The sequence below is a fragment of the Thermoascus crustaceus genome, assembly GCF_041956765.1.
Source record: "Thermoascus crustaceus strain CBS 181.67 unplaced genomic scaffold VTN00scaffold_2, whole genome shotgun sequence".
Lineage (NCBI taxonomy): Eukaryota > Fungi > Ascomycota > Eurotiomycetes > Eurotiales > Thermoascaceae > Thermoascus > Thermoascus crustaceus.
In genome coordinates, this window is record NW_027192528.1 from 1,768,509 (window position 1) to 1,788,629 (window position 20,121).

The 20,121-nt window shown below is 49.9% G+C and overlaps 7 protein-coding genes across 7 annotated transcripts; 3 read left to right on the forward strand and 4 right to left on the reverse strand.

The window, feature by feature from the left end:
• Positions 1–307: 307 nt before the first annotated feature.
• VTN00DRAFT_4167 (uncharacterized protein) lies at positions 308–1,297 on the reverse strand (the record flags this gene model as incomplete). The annotated part of the gene is made up of 4 exons (XM_069430565.1): positions 308–369; positions 467–748; positions 830–1,003; positions 1,081–1,297. The coding sequence occupies 4 exons, from the start codon at positions 1,295–1,297 to the stop codon at positions 308–310; spliced, it is 735 nt and encodes a 244-aa protein (XP_069289688.1).
• An 821-nt stretch (positions 1,298–2,118) lies between these two features.
• Positions 2,119–3,417, reverse strand: VTN00DRAFT_4168 (uncharacterized protein; the record flags this gene model as incomplete). Its single annotated transcript, XM_069430566.1, has 9 exons — positions 2,119–2,202; positions 2,261–2,287; positions 2,342–2,476; positions 2,527–2,618; positions 2,671–2,881; positions 2,938–2,971; positions 3,025–3,096; positions 3,156–3,243; positions 3,330–3,417. 9 exons carry the CDS (start codon positions 3,415–3,417, stop codon positions 2,119–2,121), a joined length of 831 nt encoding a protein of 276 aa, XP_069289689.1.
• A 213-nt stretch (positions 3,418–3,630) lies between these two features.
• On the reverse strand, positions 3,631–4,988 carry VTN00DRAFT_4169 (uncharacterized protein; the record flags this gene model as incomplete). Its single annotated transcript, XM_069430567.1, has 4 exons — positions 3,631–4,105; positions 4,157–4,615; positions 4,679–4,818; positions 4,869–4,988. 4 exons carry the CDS (start codon positions 4,986–4,988, stop codon positions 3,631–3,633), a joined length of 1,194 nt encoding a protein of 397 aa, XP_069289690.1.
• A 155-nt stretch (positions 4,989–5,143) lies between these two features.
• Positions 5,144–5,555, forward strand: VTN00DRAFT_4170 (uncharacterized protein; the record flags this gene model as incomplete). Its single annotated transcript, XM_069430569.1, has 2 exons — positions 5,144–5,187; positions 5,270–5,555. 2 exons carry the CDS (start codon positions 5,144–5,146, stop codon positions 5,553–5,555), a joined length of 330 nt encoding a protein of 109 aa, XP_069289691.1.
• A 22-nt stretch (positions 5,556–5,577) lies between these two features.
• Positions 5,578–6,810, reverse strand: VTN00DRAFT_4171 (uncharacterized protein; the record flags this gene model as incomplete). The annotated part of the gene is made up of 1 exon (XM_069430570.1): positions 5,578–6,810. One exon carries the CDS (start codon positions 6,808–6,810, stop codon positions 5,578–5,580), a length of 1,233 nt encoding a protein of 410 aa, XP_069289692.1.
• An 8,046-nt stretch (positions 6,811–14,856) lies between these two features.
• Positions 14,857–16,623, forward strand: VTN00DRAFT_4172 (uncharacterized protein; the record flags this gene model as incomplete). The annotated part of the gene is made up of 5 exons (XM_069430571.1): positions 14,857–14,901; positions 14,966–15,013; positions 15,077–16,070; positions 16,135–16,411; positions 16,467–16,623. The coding sequence occupies 5 exons, from the start codon at positions 14,857–14,859 to the stop codon at positions 16,621–16,623; spliced, it is 1,521 nt and encodes a 506-aa protein (XP_069289693.1).
• A 1,631-nt stretch (positions 16,624–18,254) lies between these two features.
• On the forward strand, positions 18,255–19,264 carry VTN00DRAFT_4173 (uncharacterized protein; the record flags this gene model as incomplete). Its single annotated transcript, XM_069430572.1, has 2 exons — positions 18,255–18,565; positions 18,775–19,264. The coding sequence occupies 2 exons, from the start codon at positions 18,255–18,257 to the stop codon at positions 19,262–19,264; spliced, it is 801 nt and encodes a 266-aa protein (XP_069289694.1).
• Between the last annotated feature and the right edge of the window lie 857 nt (positions 19,265–20,121).

A 20,121-nucleotide genomic window follows, 5' to 3' on the forward strand; every position in this document is an offset into this window, starting at 1 on the left:
TTGGTTATAATGGTTGTTTCGTTTACTAAATCATCCAAACAGGTGGTCCTGCTCAGCCCCGATGGATGACTCCGAGTTCTGATCGTGGGCATTTGACTCTTGGAGAAATTTCTGACGGAGGAAGTGGAAAAGGAGCATTTTACCCTTTGAAATTAGGAGATTGGTATTTCTTTTTCATGGTACGCTTTATTTGAGATTGCGCCCTCTGTTCTTGCTTTTTCGTCCCATCGGGTTAATTTTATAAAATGCAAAGAAATGAGTTCCTGTTGATCCAACTTCGCCGGGCCTCAACATCATTTCGACACATTTACGTGTACTCATTTAGCCTGTCACCGGTAGTGACCTGCTTCTTCAAGATCGCATCGCAATCTACGCGGACTCGCTAATTAGCTTCTCCGTACTTGTTGATCCAAACAGGACTTGGGACAATTGTGAAGAAAGACTGTTGGAGACAAGCATAACATACCGGGATGTATATTCACAGGTGGAATATCTTTCCTTCTCTCCGCCTTGTCCTTGTAATTCACGCCGAACCTCGCATCCCGATCTGCCAACAACTCGTCCAGACCTCCCCGCTTAGCCCTCCTCACGGTGTCGTCCGACGTGAAGCTCCCCATGAGCTGCGGTTGGCCAATCGGGACTGTATCACCTCTGTCGATCTGCCAGAGGTGGTAGGTCTTGCCGTAGAGGGGAATTAGTTGCTGCATTTCTGTCAGTTCTGCGGCGGACCAGACCGGTGTGGGTGTTCCTATAGGAAATATGTTAGTTAGCTTTCCTTATTTTTATATAGTATATAGGGTGGTAGAGCTGTCATGAATATGTCCCTTACCTGGCGGGGCAGGCATGACCAGCATACCGCTCTTGACCTCATACTGGTGGGAATGCCAGAGCTCCCGTTCCTCCTTCGGAAGCGTCTCGTAGACCCGCGGAGATATCATGTACTCGACCCCGATCAGTCTCGCGTTGGCATTGGGCGTGTCATAGATCAGACATTGGCGGAGATCTGTGCTCAACAATCAACATACATACTCGTCGGACATCTCGCCATCCACTCTCATGTATGTCTATAGTATGACGAACCTTCGGTGATATGCGAGCAGTAATGATTTGCTTCGACGCAGCGCGTCGGATCCTCCGCATAGACGTGGAAGGCATTGAGGTGAGCACACAACTGCTGGGTTGGTTCGAAACGCTGAACTATAGAGGCTCCAGTTTCGAGAATGGTGCTCGTCCTCGATGGAGGGTCCCCTGCTGCTCCGCTGGGGTCGATGCGGCCTTGCTCGTTCGTGTTTGCCATGGCTTGCTTGGGATTGTACGGTACACGGGGTTTTGCTCCTGAACAAGAATAAAATAGAACAACACTCTACACCAATTCACCTGAGAACAGGCGGATTTTATACCTACCTATTATCAGTCATGATTGATGGATGTCGAAGAGATGGCAGGTATTTATTGCAGGTTTTAGTGTCTGAGCGATCTGACGTCACAATGATACGGCATGTAAACTTGGATCCCTTCGAAACCACCCACTCCATTCGAAAAGAAAAAAAGCATTTCAAGAATTTCTCGAATAAATTACGGGAAGTGGCTATCATTCGTCAGCTCCAATGTTCTCCGAAAGCGGGGATAGGTACCTAGCAGGGAGCTGGAATCTTAAAATAGTGAACCAAAGTAGCTCCCAAAGTCAATTCCTGAGGAAAGTTAGGAACCTTGCGTTATCTGTGTTCTAAGACAAGTAACCTTGTCTCAGGGGAGAATTGATTGGTGTTTCTGTTCTTAATTGAGTTCATCGCTTTGCGGTATCGACGTTCCATAACTTCGAAGGCTTTGGATTGACTCTCTCCGCTTGGGCAAAGTGGTGAGCACCCATGGATGGTTAGCGAGTATGCTTTCTACGTACGTTCTGGCCATGAACCCATATGGCAAAAGAAGGCTGGATCATAATAACGGAGATATGTATAAAATTGGTACGCCCTATGAATACCTTAAGAGAACGGATAGAGGGTACAGTCCCATTGAACGATAAACGGCTTACACTGCGAGGGTAGAGGGTAGCCATTGATAAATTTAAGGTATTTCATTGCAGTTTCAACTCGATGCATTGGTGCTGGGGATAAATCACATCTTGTTCTTCATTTCTCTCAAAACAGCCATCACTTCTACCGGCTGTGTCTTTCCGGTGACTTTCTGGATCTCCGGGTCCTAAGTCATCGGTTAGTACGTTATTTAATCAAATAAATTAGGGATAACTTAAACTTACTGTGACCCTCATGAACACGTTATGGAGCTGCAGCCTCGTCAGTCCAAAGACCCCTCGTCAATCTTGCTGGTAGTGTCTTACCTTCTCTTCCCCAATGGTGAAAGCTCCTTGGGTGTTTCGGTTCTTCTCTGCGAAAGCCTCGAGCTTCTTGATTGGCTCTGCTTGGGACACTGCGAGGCAGAACTTCACATTCGATTTGGTGTACTCGTGGCCGGTCTGAAGGTTTCATCAGCTCAAGTTCTCAACCATTCTGGCGAGTTACCTACATAGATCTTAGTATCATCAGGTAGAGATGCGAGGGTCTCGTTCAGGGCTTTGTGCATCTGCTCCGCATTTCCTTCGAAGAATCGTCCACATCCTATAATGATTAGCCACCACGTAATAAAGTGCAGTATGCACAATCGACATACCTCCAATGAAAAGCGTGTCGCCCGTGAAGACAGCTCGCTGGTCTCCGTCTTCAAGGAAATAGCAGATGCTATCTTGCGTGTGGCACGGGGTGTGGAGTGCCTTCGCTGTGATGCGTTCACCGATCTTGAACACCTCGCCATGTTTTGGCGTCTGCGTAACATGCTGGCAGTCTTTGCCGCCTATCACGGCCAGCTTGCCGAATTGTTGGAGCTATAAAACGTCAGGTCAGCGCACTGAAGGCATGATCGCGGGGTATTTGCGCTTACAATCTCGCCGTTACCTCCAGCATGATCCCAGTGGCTTATACGATCAGTATCTTTCAAAATGTTACATGATATTGGCAATAAACTTACTGATGGGTGTTGATAATGGCTTTGAGGTTGATCTTGCCAGCATCTATTTGGGATTTCAACACCGGAGCAACTCTAGTAGTTATCATCAGATGGGACTCTCATTGTTAGCAGTCGTGGAGAAAATCACTTACTCGGGAGGGTTCGCCGGGTCGATGATCACGGAATCCTTCGTCGGTTCATCAGTCACGAGGTAGGCATAATTATTGCCCGTCCCCGTCCCTAATAAACATATCAGAAACTGGTAAGCACTAAGTACTTCATTTACAGACTGCCTGCATAGATATCTATTGCAAGGGGATACTCACACATAGGAATCGAGTGGATATGCATGGCTCTTTTGAGTGTCGCTTGACGACGTTGGATTAAGGGACGAATGGCTCTGACGAAATTCATGGGCTATGCCGTTCTTATTTATCTGGATGAAAATGCGGGGATACCTTTCGGAGTTTATGGATTGGTAATGACAGATGCATTATGTAACCTGTATACACGTGACCTATGGTAGCAATGGTGGTCTTCGCTGCAGTTGTACAGTAATCGAAGGGAGAGAACTATGATGAGCTAGTAATACAAAATGGGAGTTATGCTTTATTTTGCAGACTAGGACTACACAACACCCATGGCTTTATTGTTCCAACTATCCGAGACCTCCCATCCGTACGCGTTCAACGCTTCCGATCCATCATGCTGCGGAGTTGCATCCATGTTGATATCATCTGCCGCTGATCGACCCTTCAGAGAGATTTTGATGTCAAGCATATCAGAATCACGCGGTTCTTTCTGGAGTTGTTTACTCAGTCGCTCTGTCCAGTGGTTTGGGTTGTCGTGGCAAGAAGCAAGGATATAGTGGAGAGAAAGATGTCTTCTGTTAGCCTTCCATGTCTTGGACCTCAGGATGTGGTCCAGCCACATATAGACGCCTCCGACATACGGATCCGTCCTGAGATCCGAGCGACTTGGTGATGCCAGTGCGTGAACCATTTCGTCTGTTAGGATGGTCAAGAAAGACGGATGACCGTCGGTAATCGTTTGCAAGAGCGGATCCCATCTGGAGAACACATCGTCCAAAGAGGCCCCAAGCCTGAAGTAATAAACTTAGTGGAGGTTGCTTAAAATTTAGGGGGGAACTCACGTTCGTTCGGTTGGTACTAACGTATTTTCTTCAAGCAAGATCTTTGTGAGGGCAAAAGCTCCCTGGTCGTGATTCTTGCAAATGGAGATTAGCTGCTGCGTAAAGAAATTGTCGTACTGGAATTTCCTCTTTTTCCGTGGGGGCTCGGACTTCTCTGCCTGTCTTATTTGATCCAGGCAACGTCGGACAGCCTCCTGCAGAGGTCGGATGTCGTTAATCTGATCTGAAGGACCTAGAGCAGGGACGGCGGAATAATCTATTTTGGCCCAGTAATAGTCCCAGAGCCATTCCAGTGAGCGCTGTGCCGCACTTCGCAGCACAACCAAAGAAGGTAGTTCGCGGTGAGTTGCTTCATGGCGCAATTCGACAAATGAAGCCGGGAGTCCGAGGTCGATAGCTTTTTGGAACATTGTTTTCTTCTGTCCATGAAGCTTCGAGTCGACGAGACCGGTCACAAAGCTATGAAAATAAAGTTAGATATATTTGAAACCTAGAAGAGTAAGGATATAAACATATGTATACCGGCAGAATGCAGCAGAATATGTAGCTCTGATGGAGAATATCGAATTTTTGGTGGCATCATCGTGCAATATCGCGTCGGTCAGCAGTGCAGTCGCTTCCACTGGGTGAGGCAGATTGCCCCGTATTTTCCACGCTCCAACCTTTATGCCAGGTCAACACGGATATCTTGAACTGTGAAAATGTTGCATACCGTTGCACACGCGTTGGCGCGCATATCAGGCCCATCTTGCGACGGTGGTGGATAAAACTGGTCTCGAACAGCAAGAAGTTCGGATTGCTCTTTCCAGGGTGTAAAAATGAGCTTGGCCATTTTTATTGCCAATTTCTTTCGCCACTAATCTTTGGCCTTGACAATAACCTCCGTGAGGGATCAATTAGTTGGCCGGAAAAAAGTTCAACGGCTGCCGGGATCCTTGCCACCAAAACTGCCAAAGTAGCTCTCAAGCATACGAAAAATATTTTCCTATGTCCATAACAAAATATAGATTGAAAGAAACTTCATTAATACGGTCTCTCCATTAACGGGACTCCAAACGCCGCCAATCGACGTCAGCCGGGCCTGGAAGCGTGCCGGGTTAGGTTTTTCACAAGGACCAAAGCCGGCGCTAGCTCCGGCCCCGAAGCTTTCCACGGATCCAAGTCACAGCCCGCCATCCCTCCGTCGACAACCCACGATACTATCAGACTAACAAGGAACAGCTTGAACACTTCTTATACATTGGGATTCATTAACATCCTGCAATCTATCAAGACATCATTCCGGAGCTCCCTGTGTTCTCTATATAATAATACATCATCAATCCGTGCTCTTCGGGGTATCATAAACTCTGCTTTCTCGACGCCAATAACCCAAGAACTCCCTTGCTATGCAACTTAGGAGAGAATCACTGAATCAAAAACTATATCCACCCATATCCAAGGTCACTTGACGATGCACCTGAAAACTCCATCGGAGGCGGACACCTCGCTATGGCAGCTCCAACGTATTCCACTCCATCAGTTAAGAACGATTTGTTTGTCATTTTGACAGCTGTATTGGGTCGTATTTCTTGAACACCTGCATCTATCACAGATTCGGCAGGCTTGTCATTCGTTTCCTGAGCGGGAGGCTCCTCCTCTTCTTCCTCTTCTTGCGCCTCAGCATCGTCTTCCTCCTTCTCACCTCCTTCGCCATCCGACTCGTTATCCGACGAAGGAGTAAACGTTTCCTCCAACTTTAATCCCTTTCCAGTCGTCTCCTCAGAACCGTCAAGCCCTCCAAGGAGCGTACTTTCAAGCGAAAGAATGTCAGGCTCGTCATAAAGGCCCATACCAATAAGCTCATCGTTTGGCCCTTCCGGCTGGGAAGGTGGCTCTGACTGCGACCGAGACTCGTCCGGGAATTGCTGAGGGAACATTTCAGGTGTAGGCGGTGCAGTGAAACCATCTGAAGGGACACTATCGAAGGGGCCGGTAATGTGACTTATTGGTGCAGCACATCCCAGGGACATTGTATCGAACGTCCAGTCCTGGGGCAAATATTGCGGCATGCTTGGAACAGCGGGCATGCTTGCAGCACAAGTCACGATGTCGACCTGCGACTCATCCGTTTGAAAGGAGAGATCTTGAGACACCGGCGAGGCCACATAGCACTCATCAAGAGGAGCGAGATACTCATTCGAAATCGGTTCGCCAGCCGTAGGATATGACACAGGGGTTGCAAGCCCGTGGAATGATGCCGTACTGAACAATTCTGCAGGGGTGTTCGAAGCGATAGTGTTCTCGCAGTATGGATACGTCGTGGGTTTAGCATTCGACGAGTATCCAGCATACTGTGAAGACGAGGGATGCCAGCTGACAGGGCGAGATTTTCGCTGAATGGCGGAGAGAAGAAGAGCGGAATCCAGAGAAGAGTGATACCCGTTGTTTATTACAGGATGGTGTCGCACGGGTCCATGGGGGACAGTAGTCCTTCGTCTTCCCACAGAACGGGGGCTGTTGTCCGCACTGCGAGGCTTCGTAACACGGCAAGGCCTGGCCCTAGGAAAACCATACACCATATCATTTGGGACAGTTGCCGGCTTGTAATGTTGACCTTGGAGAACCCATTCCGAGCCTATTGTAGAGGCTGGCTGCTCCCGATAGTTGGCCATATAATGGGTCTTGCTTTAACCAACCCTCCTGGATGACAAGTCAGGACAACCGGGACAGAACGAATAGATGAAAAGAACGAACCTTTTTGCAAGTACTCGTTGCTAGTCTTCAGGCGCAGTGGGTATGGTGAACTACCCCGTGTCGTGCAATGTTGTGAGTATCACCTGTACTTATTGCCTACAGGAATTATTCTAAGAGAAATGGAGCAAGAAAGCGGGCATGTCGGTGACTTGATATATTTACGGATTCGGAATAAGAAAGTTGAGACAGGGGCGGTCACAAGGCAAGAAATAGGAAGCATCATCCACATCCGCCCCCAGATCCACGATGCTTTCCATAGCACATGTGAGGATGACACGACGGTGACACTAAAGGAACGAGTCCAAGGAATGGCGGCTCCCGGAGAAAGGAGAAGACCCTCGTCTCGGGACCAGATGTGCCCCAAATCATGGTTCTGCGGCTGCATGCCATGTCCGAGTTCCAAACTCTCGACGATACGCAGGTTAATGGTGGGGGAAGGTTAGAGTATGGGACGCTGAGCGGAAGTCCGTTCTGTACGGAGCACGATGGACGACGGACATGCCAGAACTAAATTTGGGGCCCGCCAGGATCCAGTCTTGCCCTAAATCTCGATACCTTGCCTGTGATAAGTTACATACATAGTTCGTGGGAACGAGCCCAAGAAACAGGAACATTGGCCCCTAACCGCTAACGAACATGTCTACTGCGTACTGCGACCCTATCCGATCGTCATCCTGCACATCAACGCGTCACCGGCCGTTACGCAAGGATGACCAGCGACAGCTGCTTCGACAGGGGTCCGAAGTGGAGATGGACAACGCAGGTGGAAAAGGCCGTCTGCCCCCAGTCTTTCTGGGCGCTTAGCGCCATGCACGCGGTGGAATGCTGTGCTCGATGTTTTAGAGCCCCAGGGCCTGAGGTCCGATTCAACGCAGGTCTCGCCCCCCGCAAGCGAATCAAATATACGCAGTCAAGGTCTCAGAATTGTACTATGTCACTCCCTGCTCCGTGCCACAATCGTCAAAAATTCTAGCTTCTATCCTCACAACGCGATTCTGCTCCCTGGTGGAGCCCCGTTGTCACACCTTTCCCTGCCACTCAACCCGGGATCACACTGCGATCTCGGTGGCTAACCTAACCGGAGGGTTCGGCAGCTTAGGCAACGTGGATTGCCTTCTTTGATATATATTTAAGTTCGATAATATCAGAATCTCCTCGAGGCCAGCATGTGGGGCGTCACCCGCAGACGTGAGATTGGTGCCAAATGTGACAAGTCCATGCGTGCGTCGTGCTTACAGTACACTCTCCATCCTTAGCAGCAAGTTACAGCGACTGCAGGACTGGAACACCACACTGGTGGACTGCCCTGCTTATGGAGGCCCAACCTCGTCGCGACTCGAACGGAGCCAGGCGTACCGGTCTATCATTCTATCATGATTCATAACTCACCGAGATGGAGCCCCCACCACGCTCCTTGCCCAGAGCCTAGCACCGGCCCGCCAACCAGGCTAGGTCTTCTTTATCGAGCTGATAAACCTGGCGATGCAATCATCGTTCTCCTTTCTGCGAATCAGTCATCGGAGATTATGCCGCTCCGTATCCACTAATCTACGATATGCGCAGGGGCTAAGAAGGAAAAATTTTTCCAGAACGTCAGGGGTTCGCTTACTCTTAACCCAGAGTAGCAGAAAAGTGGATCAAAAGCTCGCACTCGCCGCCCGCCCCAAAGCGGTCAGAGGTGAGACACCGCTGCTGATCTCTTGGTGAAGCAGTTACAAGTAGTTAGGCGGCCCGAGAAAGGAGAGCCCAGGATTCCGGAAAGACACCTCCCCATCCGGCGTTCGTACGGAGCTGTGGAGCAACCTTTGGCCAACGATGGTGAGATGGATGGTATTCCCGTTACATACGTATGCACGGGATCTCGTTATTGCTCCCAAGCCAAGAAGCTCTCAGGCACTCACTACTGTATGCAGTATACTTCCGTTCTCTGTACTACTACTGTCCGGAGAAGAAAGAATAAGAGACGCCTGGAATATTCCGCACACATTACATAAACGCAACCATTTTCTAGTCTCTACGTCTTGCGGTGTCTAAGGAGGTCTACTAGTTTCAACTATTCCAAGAGGACAGTATCACCGAACGAGCCTTTTATTCGTGGAGGTATCTTAAGCAGCGAAGCCTACTTCTGGAATAGGCAATGATGATCTCCAGCAAACAGCCGCATATGGAGAATGGCATATGCCTTATGCTGCCACATGCTGCCAGCCCTGACAGCCATCTAGTGCGTACTCGCCATGTCCGATGCCAAAGAAATCACTACGCTGCCGACAGAAAGTGCCTTCCAATGACCAACCTGAAAGCCGACCTCCAATATCGGACGATCTCGTCGTCTCTGCCTCATGGGGCATACCCCATACTACTAGATCCCTGCTCTGAGCCTGCAGGATGTCGGTATCATTATTAGGTTACGAAGGAGACCATTATCGTCATCTCTGGGAAAATTATTTCGCCTGCATGTTCAGATGCTGCGCCTTGTAAGCCGAGAGCTGTGATTTCTACTGTTTATACGGAGTACACTTGCATTGGCTTTTTTTCTGCACATCATTTCCATTTTTGTCATCCCATACGTGACGCTCAGGCTGGTCAGCGCCAACATTGCAAGAATTCACCGTGCCTTGACGATCAAGTCCATAGTGGATACTATAGACGTTTACCATATCGCAGGTTCCTCGGCAGCGTCGGACTTGCCTCACCACAAGTGGAATACGGCAGGGGGATGATCAGCTGGTCTTTCCCAGAAGTTCCTCAAATGCTGTCATTTTAACCCGAAAACGAACTTATTTGTTACCTGTCAGCTAGAGTGCCTATCACATCACGGACGACGGCATGATGCCGGTCTGTCTGTGTGGCGCCGTTGTGTCTGTACTCCGTACAAAGGGTCTCCACAATTCGGCCACGCGGGCCCAAGTTCCCCCCCCCCCCCCCCAAAACCCGGAGCAAGGAAATACGGAGTACACAGTATGACTTATTGCCGGCATAAAGCAGATGTACCTATCATCATGTTGATGAGCCTTAGGTCACGCTGACAATGCAGGAGGACCGAGCCTGACCATTACTACTGTGTAATAGCAAGGCGACTACACAGTACCTAGCTCCCTGACCGTCCATAACCGCCGTTTCCAGAGTATTGTATTATATTACAGTTTGGCCCATGCGTTTTGGCTTCCAGTGATCTACGCCACAGGGGAAGGAACTCAAGGCTCAAGCACAACCAAGGCCGGTAAACATAAGCTCCTACGGCGGCAGCATGGGACATGGAGAAAAGACCTGGCCGCATTCCACAATACCATACGTTACACCATACTCCTTGCACGGGTGTACCGTATCATAATGTTGTTCTGGATATAGGGGAAGAGTACATCTTTTCTCTGATTAACAGCATAGAATGGATGGTGTCCTAGTGTACCGTGGAACAACTGTCAGATATGATTTCAAGGAGCAGACTTCCATATTAGATCGTCAAGCGGAACAGCAGAACTGCGACAACGGAAAGTTCCTGGTGGTCGAGCTGACAGGTCATGGATCCATCAGCGGAGAAAGGGTCTCGTATCCATCACTATGGTTGTCTCTTCGCCAGCATTATTATTGACCAGTGCTAGCCGGATGCACTGCAGAGCTGACAAGAATGTACTAGAAAAGATGCTCAACCTTGCAGTCCTTGCTCTACCCGACGGCGACACATACCCATCAATACGGGCAGATCGATGTGGAGCAACCCGAATGCCGATAACTGGCGGTCTCACGTTCCGATGAAGCAGACGAACAGCCACTGAAGAGGAATTCGGGGAATCGCCAGATATCTAAGTCTACTGCGTACGGAGGACCTAAGGACCGCCATCCGGCTGACCGTTGGCGGGTCCTGGAACGCTCAGCGGCTGAGCTGGCTGGATTCTAGGCTTCCTGGGAGTTGGCGGATGGTGCAAGGACCCCCCGGAAGGGGAATTCTCAGAGAAGGAGAGGGGATCCGCTCATCACCCGCGGATCCATGGCGGTAGAGGCAAGCCCCCGCGGTTGTGTCACAGAGCCAGCATCCATGGACCATACAGGCTCCGACTCTCCGTATTGTCTCCCCATTTCCCGCGGAAGCCATGTGGCTCGAGAGTCGAGAGTCGAGCGCCACCCGGGCAGCTTTTCCAGTTTCCGGAAAAGTAAGTTAACAAAAAAATCGACACCCGTTGACTATCCCCGGCGCAATGTTGTTAAAGGCCGCTCGACACTAACCAGCTCGGGATGAGATCAAAGTCCACTGGTGTGCCATAGGACCAAAACGAGGCAAAGCGGGGGCCCTATCCCTCTACTTTTGCCTCATACGGTTTCAGGGACGTCCATACGCAGTAAAATCTACCTTGTGCGGAGTCTCTGAACTCCGTATAGCATCAAGTGTGCGGACTTCATGAGGCGCTGCAGATTACGGTGACAATAAATAAAATGTCGGTAACTATGTAGTAGACATTGAGACGCCCAAGTGCCCACAGGAGGCGCTTGGGCAGTTAGCGGGACGGTTTTCCCGGCGGCTATGACTCTGTGAGTACATGATGATTCATCATTCATGGGCAAGCTGGAGCCTGGAGATCCAGACCTCCCCGTCATCAATCTAGGTTTGTTCTCCCCGACTTCTAGACACGCTGCTTACCAGGGTTCATAGCCAGAAGACCCTGACGTCGTGGCCATGTGCGGAGTACGATAGTGCATGCAATCATGCCGTGGCTCATATCCCTTCCCGAAGTCGGGCGGTCCTGTTTTGACTTTCAGACCTTTTCTCGCTCGTGCGTACGGCGTAGTAGGATAGTAGGATAGTAGGATGGATCAAATTCAAAACCAAAGAATGCGAGTCTATGATCCAGGTTCGGGCACTGACTGGAGTCTCTGAAGCGGCTCCGTAGTACGGACCCTACGGAGCACCACAATCGCCACCAGGCTGCAGCATTTCTCTAGACGAGACCATCGAGGCGGGAAGGGATAACTAGGTTATTGACGAGGCTGGGACGCGGAACTTTTGGAGCAACCCCCAAACTGCAGGCCTAACTAATTGCCCTTAGCAGCGGTTAGCCCTCCTCCGGTGGCTTCGCTACTGTCGAGTGTACCGAGGCGTTCGACCTATCTCTGGGCCTCACGACACCCTCCGAACCTTACTCGCATGGGGTCCAACGCGCCATGATTTTGGGGCTTGGGGCCTCGGGCTCTACGCAGTATACACAGCACGCAGTGCGAGGTTCCCAACTTTACTCGCTCGGATGCGTGCGCCTTCGCGATGCCTGTTGTTGCACCGACGTTTGCCCATGATATCCGATTCCAGACTCACTGATCTTCCACCACAGGTCCTCAGCGGATGAACGGCCGGTCCAATCCTGCTTTCACTCCTTGTCCACAGGTTTCCCGCACAGCCAAGATCTTCGGCCACAAATTCGTCAGCTTCCGAAGCGTGTCCAGGTTTGAGCCTTGTGTCATGCTCTCCCTGGCAAGGTTCCATTTCCATCCCAAAAGCTCACACGGGTTGAAGTGACGGCCCTCAACTGGGTGGCCCGGCCAGGACCTGCCTTTTTTTATCTTCCTAGCCGCAGCCCAGACGAGGGACAACTGGAGCCACTAAAACTTAATGTTAGTCAACATTATCAGTCCGTCCGGGTCCACAGAGATGAGAGCCACAAGTTAGTTTCAAGATAAAATATGCAGAAGATTATTCAGCCATTTTCACGTCTGCTCCAAACTCAGTTTGGGCGCTACGATGCAAACGAGTCGAGTAGGTTCATTTCCGGTGCGAGCAGCTACCATCCCGGAGAGTATCAGTTGTCCAAAATTTCCAGCTAAGGTGCAGATCTGATGGAAGGGCAATTATACCACGTCTGAACACAGTCAGGATTCTCTCGCTCCTCAGACTCCGCTCCAGTCTACGACTTTTAACCCCAACCGGTTACGGTGTAGACTAACTCTCAGGCCTTCCCCCTTTGCTCACAGTAGTTAACTACGCAAGAGTAGGGCTCCGACGCAACAGCCTACTGTGTAAACCGCCAGGCATGTTCAATGTATTGGCTGCAAGCTGCGCGTCAGTCTTGTCTGATAATCTTCTGAGCTTCTCAGGCCTTCAGGACAACAGAATTCCAAAAGAGGCCAATCCCGGATGAAACTCAAGTCCAATAAGCTATCAGCTAGTCTTGCAAACTAATGCTAGCCAGAGCGAACGGACTACGGTGCACTCTGACAACAGGGAATGGAGCTGCGTGGGCTCCTTGCGATGCTCTGGGATGACGCTTACTGCACTCCACAGATGGGTAGTTGTTGATGGCTTGAAGCCTGCGTGCGCCGTGCGCTCTTAGGCTCTACCACCGCGGAGTACGCGGTACTACTATTTACTAACTTCTCGCAGGTTCCAAACTATCATCATCTCCGTTTCACCTACGGGGTACGCGAACGGGGTTTGATTTACGACTTCACACCCGCCTCGCCTCCCATCGACCCCGACTAGATGCACACTTCATCATAGCAACCTCCGACTCGGGCCTTCCACTTTGATCCCTTCTGGCGCCCATCGATTCAGCCATCGATTGAGTCACCAATAATCCGAGCTGAACATGGAATCCAGGACTGCAGGACGGGCTGGCTGGGAATGGCCCCAGTGGCCCGTGTCATATCACATCAATTTAAAGGTGCACATGTCCGATGCACGTTGCAGCGTGCTGTAAGGCTCCTAGACAATGATGATCCCTTCTGGCTGTCTCAGATGTGAACGTTCGGCAACAGCGGTGCCCATCCTGTACCGTACGGAGGTGTATCGTACTTAGCAGCAACCATCCCTGCTCATATATCACCAGGACCACGTAGCTGAAAGGGAGCTCAAGTCCTACTCTCCCTTCGAGATCCTAAGACCTATTTGATTGGTAGTCAGACTTCCATGCAATACCGGTCCCTTGTTTGAGACCGTGTTATCTCTCCGTACTCCATACTCCGTGCTACCTCGTCGAAGCTGCACTCCATATCAAGATCCAGCCATTTATTAAATCGACTGGTGAACTGATTGGGTTATCAATAACCTCGGCTTCTCCCCAGATAAATGATAGTACCATGTCCCCCATCTGCGCCTTTGTCTGTCTCCCTTTCAACTTCGTAATCTGCGTCGGACAAGTCCGTCCTTGATTCCAGTGGAACCTGGAAAAATCAAATAGCATGATGGGCCCCTTTGGTTTGTTTGCTTGCTTGTGTAGCTGCCAACTATGGAGCAGATGGATTTAGGCAGGAGTTTCGTTCGCTACTACAGTAGGCACTTCGAGATGCCCATCATAAAAGCCTCTTATAATGGAAGGCATGCTATTGTTCTTTTTACATCGTCAGACAAAGGCAGGTTTTACCAACCTTTTGGGAGACGTGAGTAAAGTTTGTTGGAAGGTGACAAGATGTGTTGATGTTGGTTATTTTATGGGTATGTATGAGGTCTGCCAGGTGAAATCCTGAGGTGTAGGCGTTTGGACAACCCTCGAGTTATATATATTAGGAACAATAATCAATAACTGTAGCCATCTCAAGGAAACTTTTAGTTGAGTGTTATATGCACGAGACCGTAGACGGTGTGTGATAGCCCCTAGCAGGTGGTGGCTTACGTTTCGTGAGGGGTAGTTGATGTAATTTTATAAAAAGGTTGCCCGTAGCTGCTAAAATCATAGACGCATCGCTGACAGAGAAATTACACGCAAGATAGATAAGCAGGATGAGCTTACTCTCTTCTCCAAGGCTTAATATTACTAACATCAGACTAGCCTTGCTGCGCTTCGATGCCATCCCTTCTGGTCGCTGCCGGAATACGCGTGCATTATGTATCGACGTCATCGCCTTCGGTTTCTTAGAACATGCCGTGTGCGAACTTCCAAGTGAGCACTAGCAAGACGCGACCGTGTCAACGACAGCAACTGTCATGATCGGGACTTTGACAGCATAGAATCAGCTTCGAGAGCGCGAATTGACTCTTATTCAGCATGGCCAGCCCTAACTGGAGGGCGTCACAGTCCCGAGAGGATCCTGTACGTTGCCAGACTTCCTCCGCGTCAGTCAGGACAGTTTCAAGCTGATTTTGTCGGATCGGAGAGCCATGGAGAGGCGAGCAGCGATTCAGAGCTTCATAACCAGTTAGAAGTAGGTTGAAACGCCTTTAGAAACATTGAGATGTCGGTCTGACGATGACTTTCCTTTTCTCAGGTCGTTTTCAGCCCGGATAGCAACCACCGTCGAAAATCCTCCCTTGCTTGCGGTGACCATCCCAAACTCGCACGGTGCCATGACCAGTTCGACAGAAATACTGCTTGCTTTGTGCACTCCCTTCTCTCCGGAGAGTGGACTGGGCCTGAGACGCTGGAGGATATCGAGGAATCCAGGAGTCCAACAGGGGAAAATCAGTCCGCTATCAGCGAAATCAACTTCCCGGAGGACCAGCATATGTCAGTTGTTGACTTTGCTGCGAACCGGAAACCCGAGGAAAGGGCACCCTCCATTGTCCAGTCGCGGCACTTGACCAAGAGACAGTTATCAGACATGGCGTGGAATGTGCGCAAGCTATCGAAGAAGCTGGGCAGCATCAAACTCAAGCTCACGGTCAGGACCGTCTTCCTGGTGACCAAGGCGCACGATGAGTCCCTGGTTACTCTGACGAGGGAGGTCACGCAATGGCTCCTGTCGAAGGATCGCGATACGCAGTATACCGTCTATGTGGAGAAGAGACTCGAAGCTCATCCAACTTTCGACGCTGCCGGGTTGATCCAGGAGGAGCCCTCGGCAGAGGGGAGGCTAAAATATTGGGATAACCAGCTCGCGCAAGAATACCCTCAGATGTTTGACTTCGTCATCACTCTTGGGGGTGATGGGACTGTGCTCTACACTAGCTGGCTGTTCCAGCGTATCGTGCCACCGGTTCTCTCCTTCTCCCTGGGCTCCCTCGGGTTCTTGACCAAGTTCGATTTTGATAACTACCAGAAGACACTTACGAGTGCGTTCCGGGATGGGGTCATCGTGAGTCTGAGGTTGAGGTTCGAATGTACTATCATGAGAAGCAAAACGCGCGAGCAAGACCAGGGTGCGAAGAGAGACTTGGTGGAGGAGCTGATTGGGGAGGAGTCGGAGGACACTCTGACCCATACGCCAGACAGGGTGTTTGAGATCTTGAACGATGTTGTTCTGGATCGTGGCCCAAATCCAAGTACGTATATTGCCTTACGCTCCATTCTTGACTTCCAACTTCAGTTGCTTACCGAGCTGTATAGCTATGTCTTCAATCGAGCTATTCGGTGATGATGAGCATTTTACAACGGTCTTAGCTGACGGCGTTGTCGTCGCGACTCCGACGGGTTCAACGGCATACAATCTCGCCGCTGGAGGGTCTCTGTCGCACCCAGAAAACCCAATCATCCTTGTCACCGCCATCTGTGCGCATACATTGTCATTCAGACCGATTATCCTACCGGATACCATCGTGCTGCGAATGGGCGTGCCATATGATGCCCGCACAAGTTCGTGGGCAAGCTTCGACGGGCGTGAGAGGTGAGTTTACTTAAAAAGCGGAAACATGAAAAGCTCGCATTAACATAGAGAACAGGATAGAGCTACGTCCAGGTGACTACGTGACCGTCTCAGCATCCCGGTATCCGTTCGCAAATGTTCTACCTCATGGACGGCGGAGCGAGGACTGGGTGCATAGCATTTCGAAGACATTGAATTGGAATTCGAGACAGAGGCAGAAAGGCTTCAGGTAATGGAAACAGGTGGGGAATTATTGGACGGCTAAAAACAAGATCTCAATTTTATCCTGCTGAAGCACACAACGGTGTTATTTACATACGGAGAACATTGCGATTCCCGCTCTGACAATAACAGATAATGTAGTCTGAACGAAATTGGATGATTACCTTAGACACAGGCGTATCACATGACTATTTACTTAACTAGGCATTGTCGGAAATTAAAAAAGGGATACGTTATTATTACACCGCTTCATCCTCCAGATGATATCATCGCTATCCAGAAAAAAAAAATATTTTAACGGTAGATAGACTCATAGAGAACAGGCTCCACCGCCGTCCGCAGTGCTGTTGGAGGAGAGCGGAGCGCTGTTCTCTAGAAGATTCGTGCATGGGTCGAAGCTGTGGTTCCCCGGGCAGCCTCGCTAAAGACGGAGCTATAAAAGGGCCCCTTGCACCCGCCGAAGATTTTTGCTCTTTGTCATCACCAAAATTCTCGGCGCTCTCATCAACACTGAGAGCGACAGCAGGAGAAAAATGTTTCGCTCCTGCAGCAGACGGGTTTTATGATGTCCCAGTCTCGTCCTTGACACTGGGAATTACTAACTGTGTCTGGGCGTGTCTCCGCGAGACTCGCTCGCCCATCGGCCTGCGACCAGGATTCCTAACAAATGGTGAGTACAACTGTTTTTCTCTTCGACATCTGAAAAGAACAGCCATATCTCCTATGATGAAAACTCCTTCCACATTCGCAGTTTCCACGCTAGCCGTCGCCTTAGAACCCATTCTAGACGTGCTCTGTGCGCAAATCTTCCTTGGATGTCTGATCTTGTTGTCTACATTTAATGGCGCTTTGTTTCTACGTCAAATTTATTGGTTGATTGAGCTGAGCGCTAATGGTTTATGGATAGAAATTTTTAGGTTATTCTTGAGCGATATCGTCGATGATGGTTGGGTGGTCTTGATGTCGGATACCTCGAGCGCAAAATTTTTCTTCGAAGGTCTACTGGTTACAGGTACTGGGAAAGGTTGGAACTGGTGACCTTCGTATAACGAAGCTGCTGGCCCTGCCGTGGAGTAGGCAGATCGTGGTTCATGCGCTTTTGTGGGATAGACTGATCGTAGCCTTTGCTACTGGTTAAGGATGCAGTATCTACTAAATACTATCTGCAAACAGTAATTTTAATTTTTTATATTTCTTGTAAGGGTCCAAAGAAATTTTCTGCGTTTTTTGTTTTCAGACAGCTTGAACCAATGCATCGAAATGACACTCATGTCTCTGTACTTTTGTTGGAGTAGAGACTGATTGTTATTCCAACTTTTACTGTATGCCGTTTTCTCGGAGTTGCATGGGCCGACGGTTTGCTCCCCCGTATGAGACGTCTGTACAGACGACACCATAACAGAGAGAGCGGAGATTTGAGTATACCTGCGGCGCATTGAACGCCTCCGACTCCCTCCCTCTCCATTAATAACAACTTGAAATGTTATAACGAGTCTCTATTCTTTTACGACATTTGTCATCCGAAGAAAACCGTACCTACCACTGCGCGTGTCCCATTGACATCTCCCCTTTCGTCTCCTTCCACATCCACTCATCCCGCATCCTCCCTCCCCTTTCACGAGACGACGACCGGTTGCCAACCATGTCCAGCTCCGTCAGACACTCCTCCATACTCAGCGGCAGTGGCAGCGGCAGCGGATCGAACCTCGGAAACCTCTCCGGGGAAAACGATTCTCACCATCACCGCCATCACCCGTCGTCGCAGACGATCCAGACGATCCAGCAGCCGAGCTCGGGGCTGCGAGTCCCCTCGAACCGCAAGACTATCTACGACAGACACCTCAACCGGAGCCGCAATGCGGACCTCAGCCGGGCGAGCTTCGCGTATATCTTTGCGGAGATGGTGACGTACGCGCAGAGGAGGGTCACGGGGATACAGGATCTTGAGAGGAGGTGAGTGCTGCGCTTGTGGTATTTCTATAATGAACCGTCGTCGTCGGGCTTTTCTGCTTGGTTTATTGAACTTTTGGATGGGATTGATGAGCGGCGCGTACATAAAAAAAAACAACACAATATACCTCCATGCGCTGTGTTTACAGAACGAACGATGATAATGGCATAACCTCTATAGAGAACGCTTCCAGCTAACAAGTTGTCCCCAGATTAAACGAACAAGGCTACCCCCTTGGCCTCCGCCTCCTCGACCTCCTCTTCTACCGCTCCATGTCCTCCTCGACCTCTTCCTCCCTCTCCAGCTCCTCGACCACCACCTCCCCTCCCAACCGACCCCTCCGCATCCTGCCTCTCCTGCACCTGATCCACGGACCCCTCTGGCGCCTCCTATTCCAGCGACCGGCGGATGCACTCGAGCACTCGGTCTCGCCGCAGACGCCCAACGAGTACATGATCACGGACAACGACCCGCTAGTCAACACCTATATCAGCGTGCCCCGGGAGATGAGCATGCTCAACTGCGCAGCCTTCGTGGCGGGGATTATCGAGGGTGTCTGTGACGGGTGCGGGTTTGAGGCCAAGGTCACGGCGCATAACCAGCCGACGGAGATGTGGCCGAGTCGGACAGTGTTTCTAGTGAGGTTCGGAGATAGTGTGATGGAGAGGGAGAAGGTGCTGGAGAGAGCGGGGGTGAAATGAGAATGACCCTGACGTTTGATATGTTCAGGCTGTTTTTCTCCCTCCCTCTTTCCTCCCTCTCCCGTGATCTATATCCTCTGCTGAGTTAGAGGGATCCGTGAAAAGAGGAGGCTATATTATTATTATTATTGCTATTATTAAAGCGGGTATCATCACCACCAGCCTTGGCGTTGTGGGCGGATTTCTTTGGGTTTGAAGACGTTCGACGACGATTGTTGTTATGGCAGCAGGGCGTTGCTTTACATTTACTTACAGAAGAAGCATTGGCGGCTTCTTTTTTCTTATTTTCCAAAGTCTTGTTCACCTGGACACATTTTTTTACCCGCGGGATGGAAGTCGCGGAGATGTATGCATATATACAGAATATTTTTCTGCAACAACGCTAGAGTTTCCCCCTTTCCAGGTACTGCTGCTTTAATGAGTGTGCTCAGTTGACTGCATATGTCAAAACACTGAGTACGTGATGAATTAACTTGCTTACTTGAGACCTATATTATGTTGTGGACATAGGGACATGTCCAGACTCTTTAGAATTCCTAACCATCTTAATTTTTGTGGCCTACATGGAAGGAAACAAGGATATCTGCAAGCCCATGCCCATGGATCTGATAATGTGGCAAACTATGACTCACAAAGTCCATGAGCAGGAAGACGCTGTTAGGAGTACAGTAGAAGCAATGCTCCAGAGAGAGAGAGTATGTACAGGAACTATACCCTCGTCATGTATGTAACATTCATGTTATGACTTGAATGTATATTCCTACACTAAAACAGAGATGCAAAGCCCCATGGCCCTGAGGAATGTGCCGTAATACATAATATGATAGATATGATATCCCAGCTAATTTGAATAACCC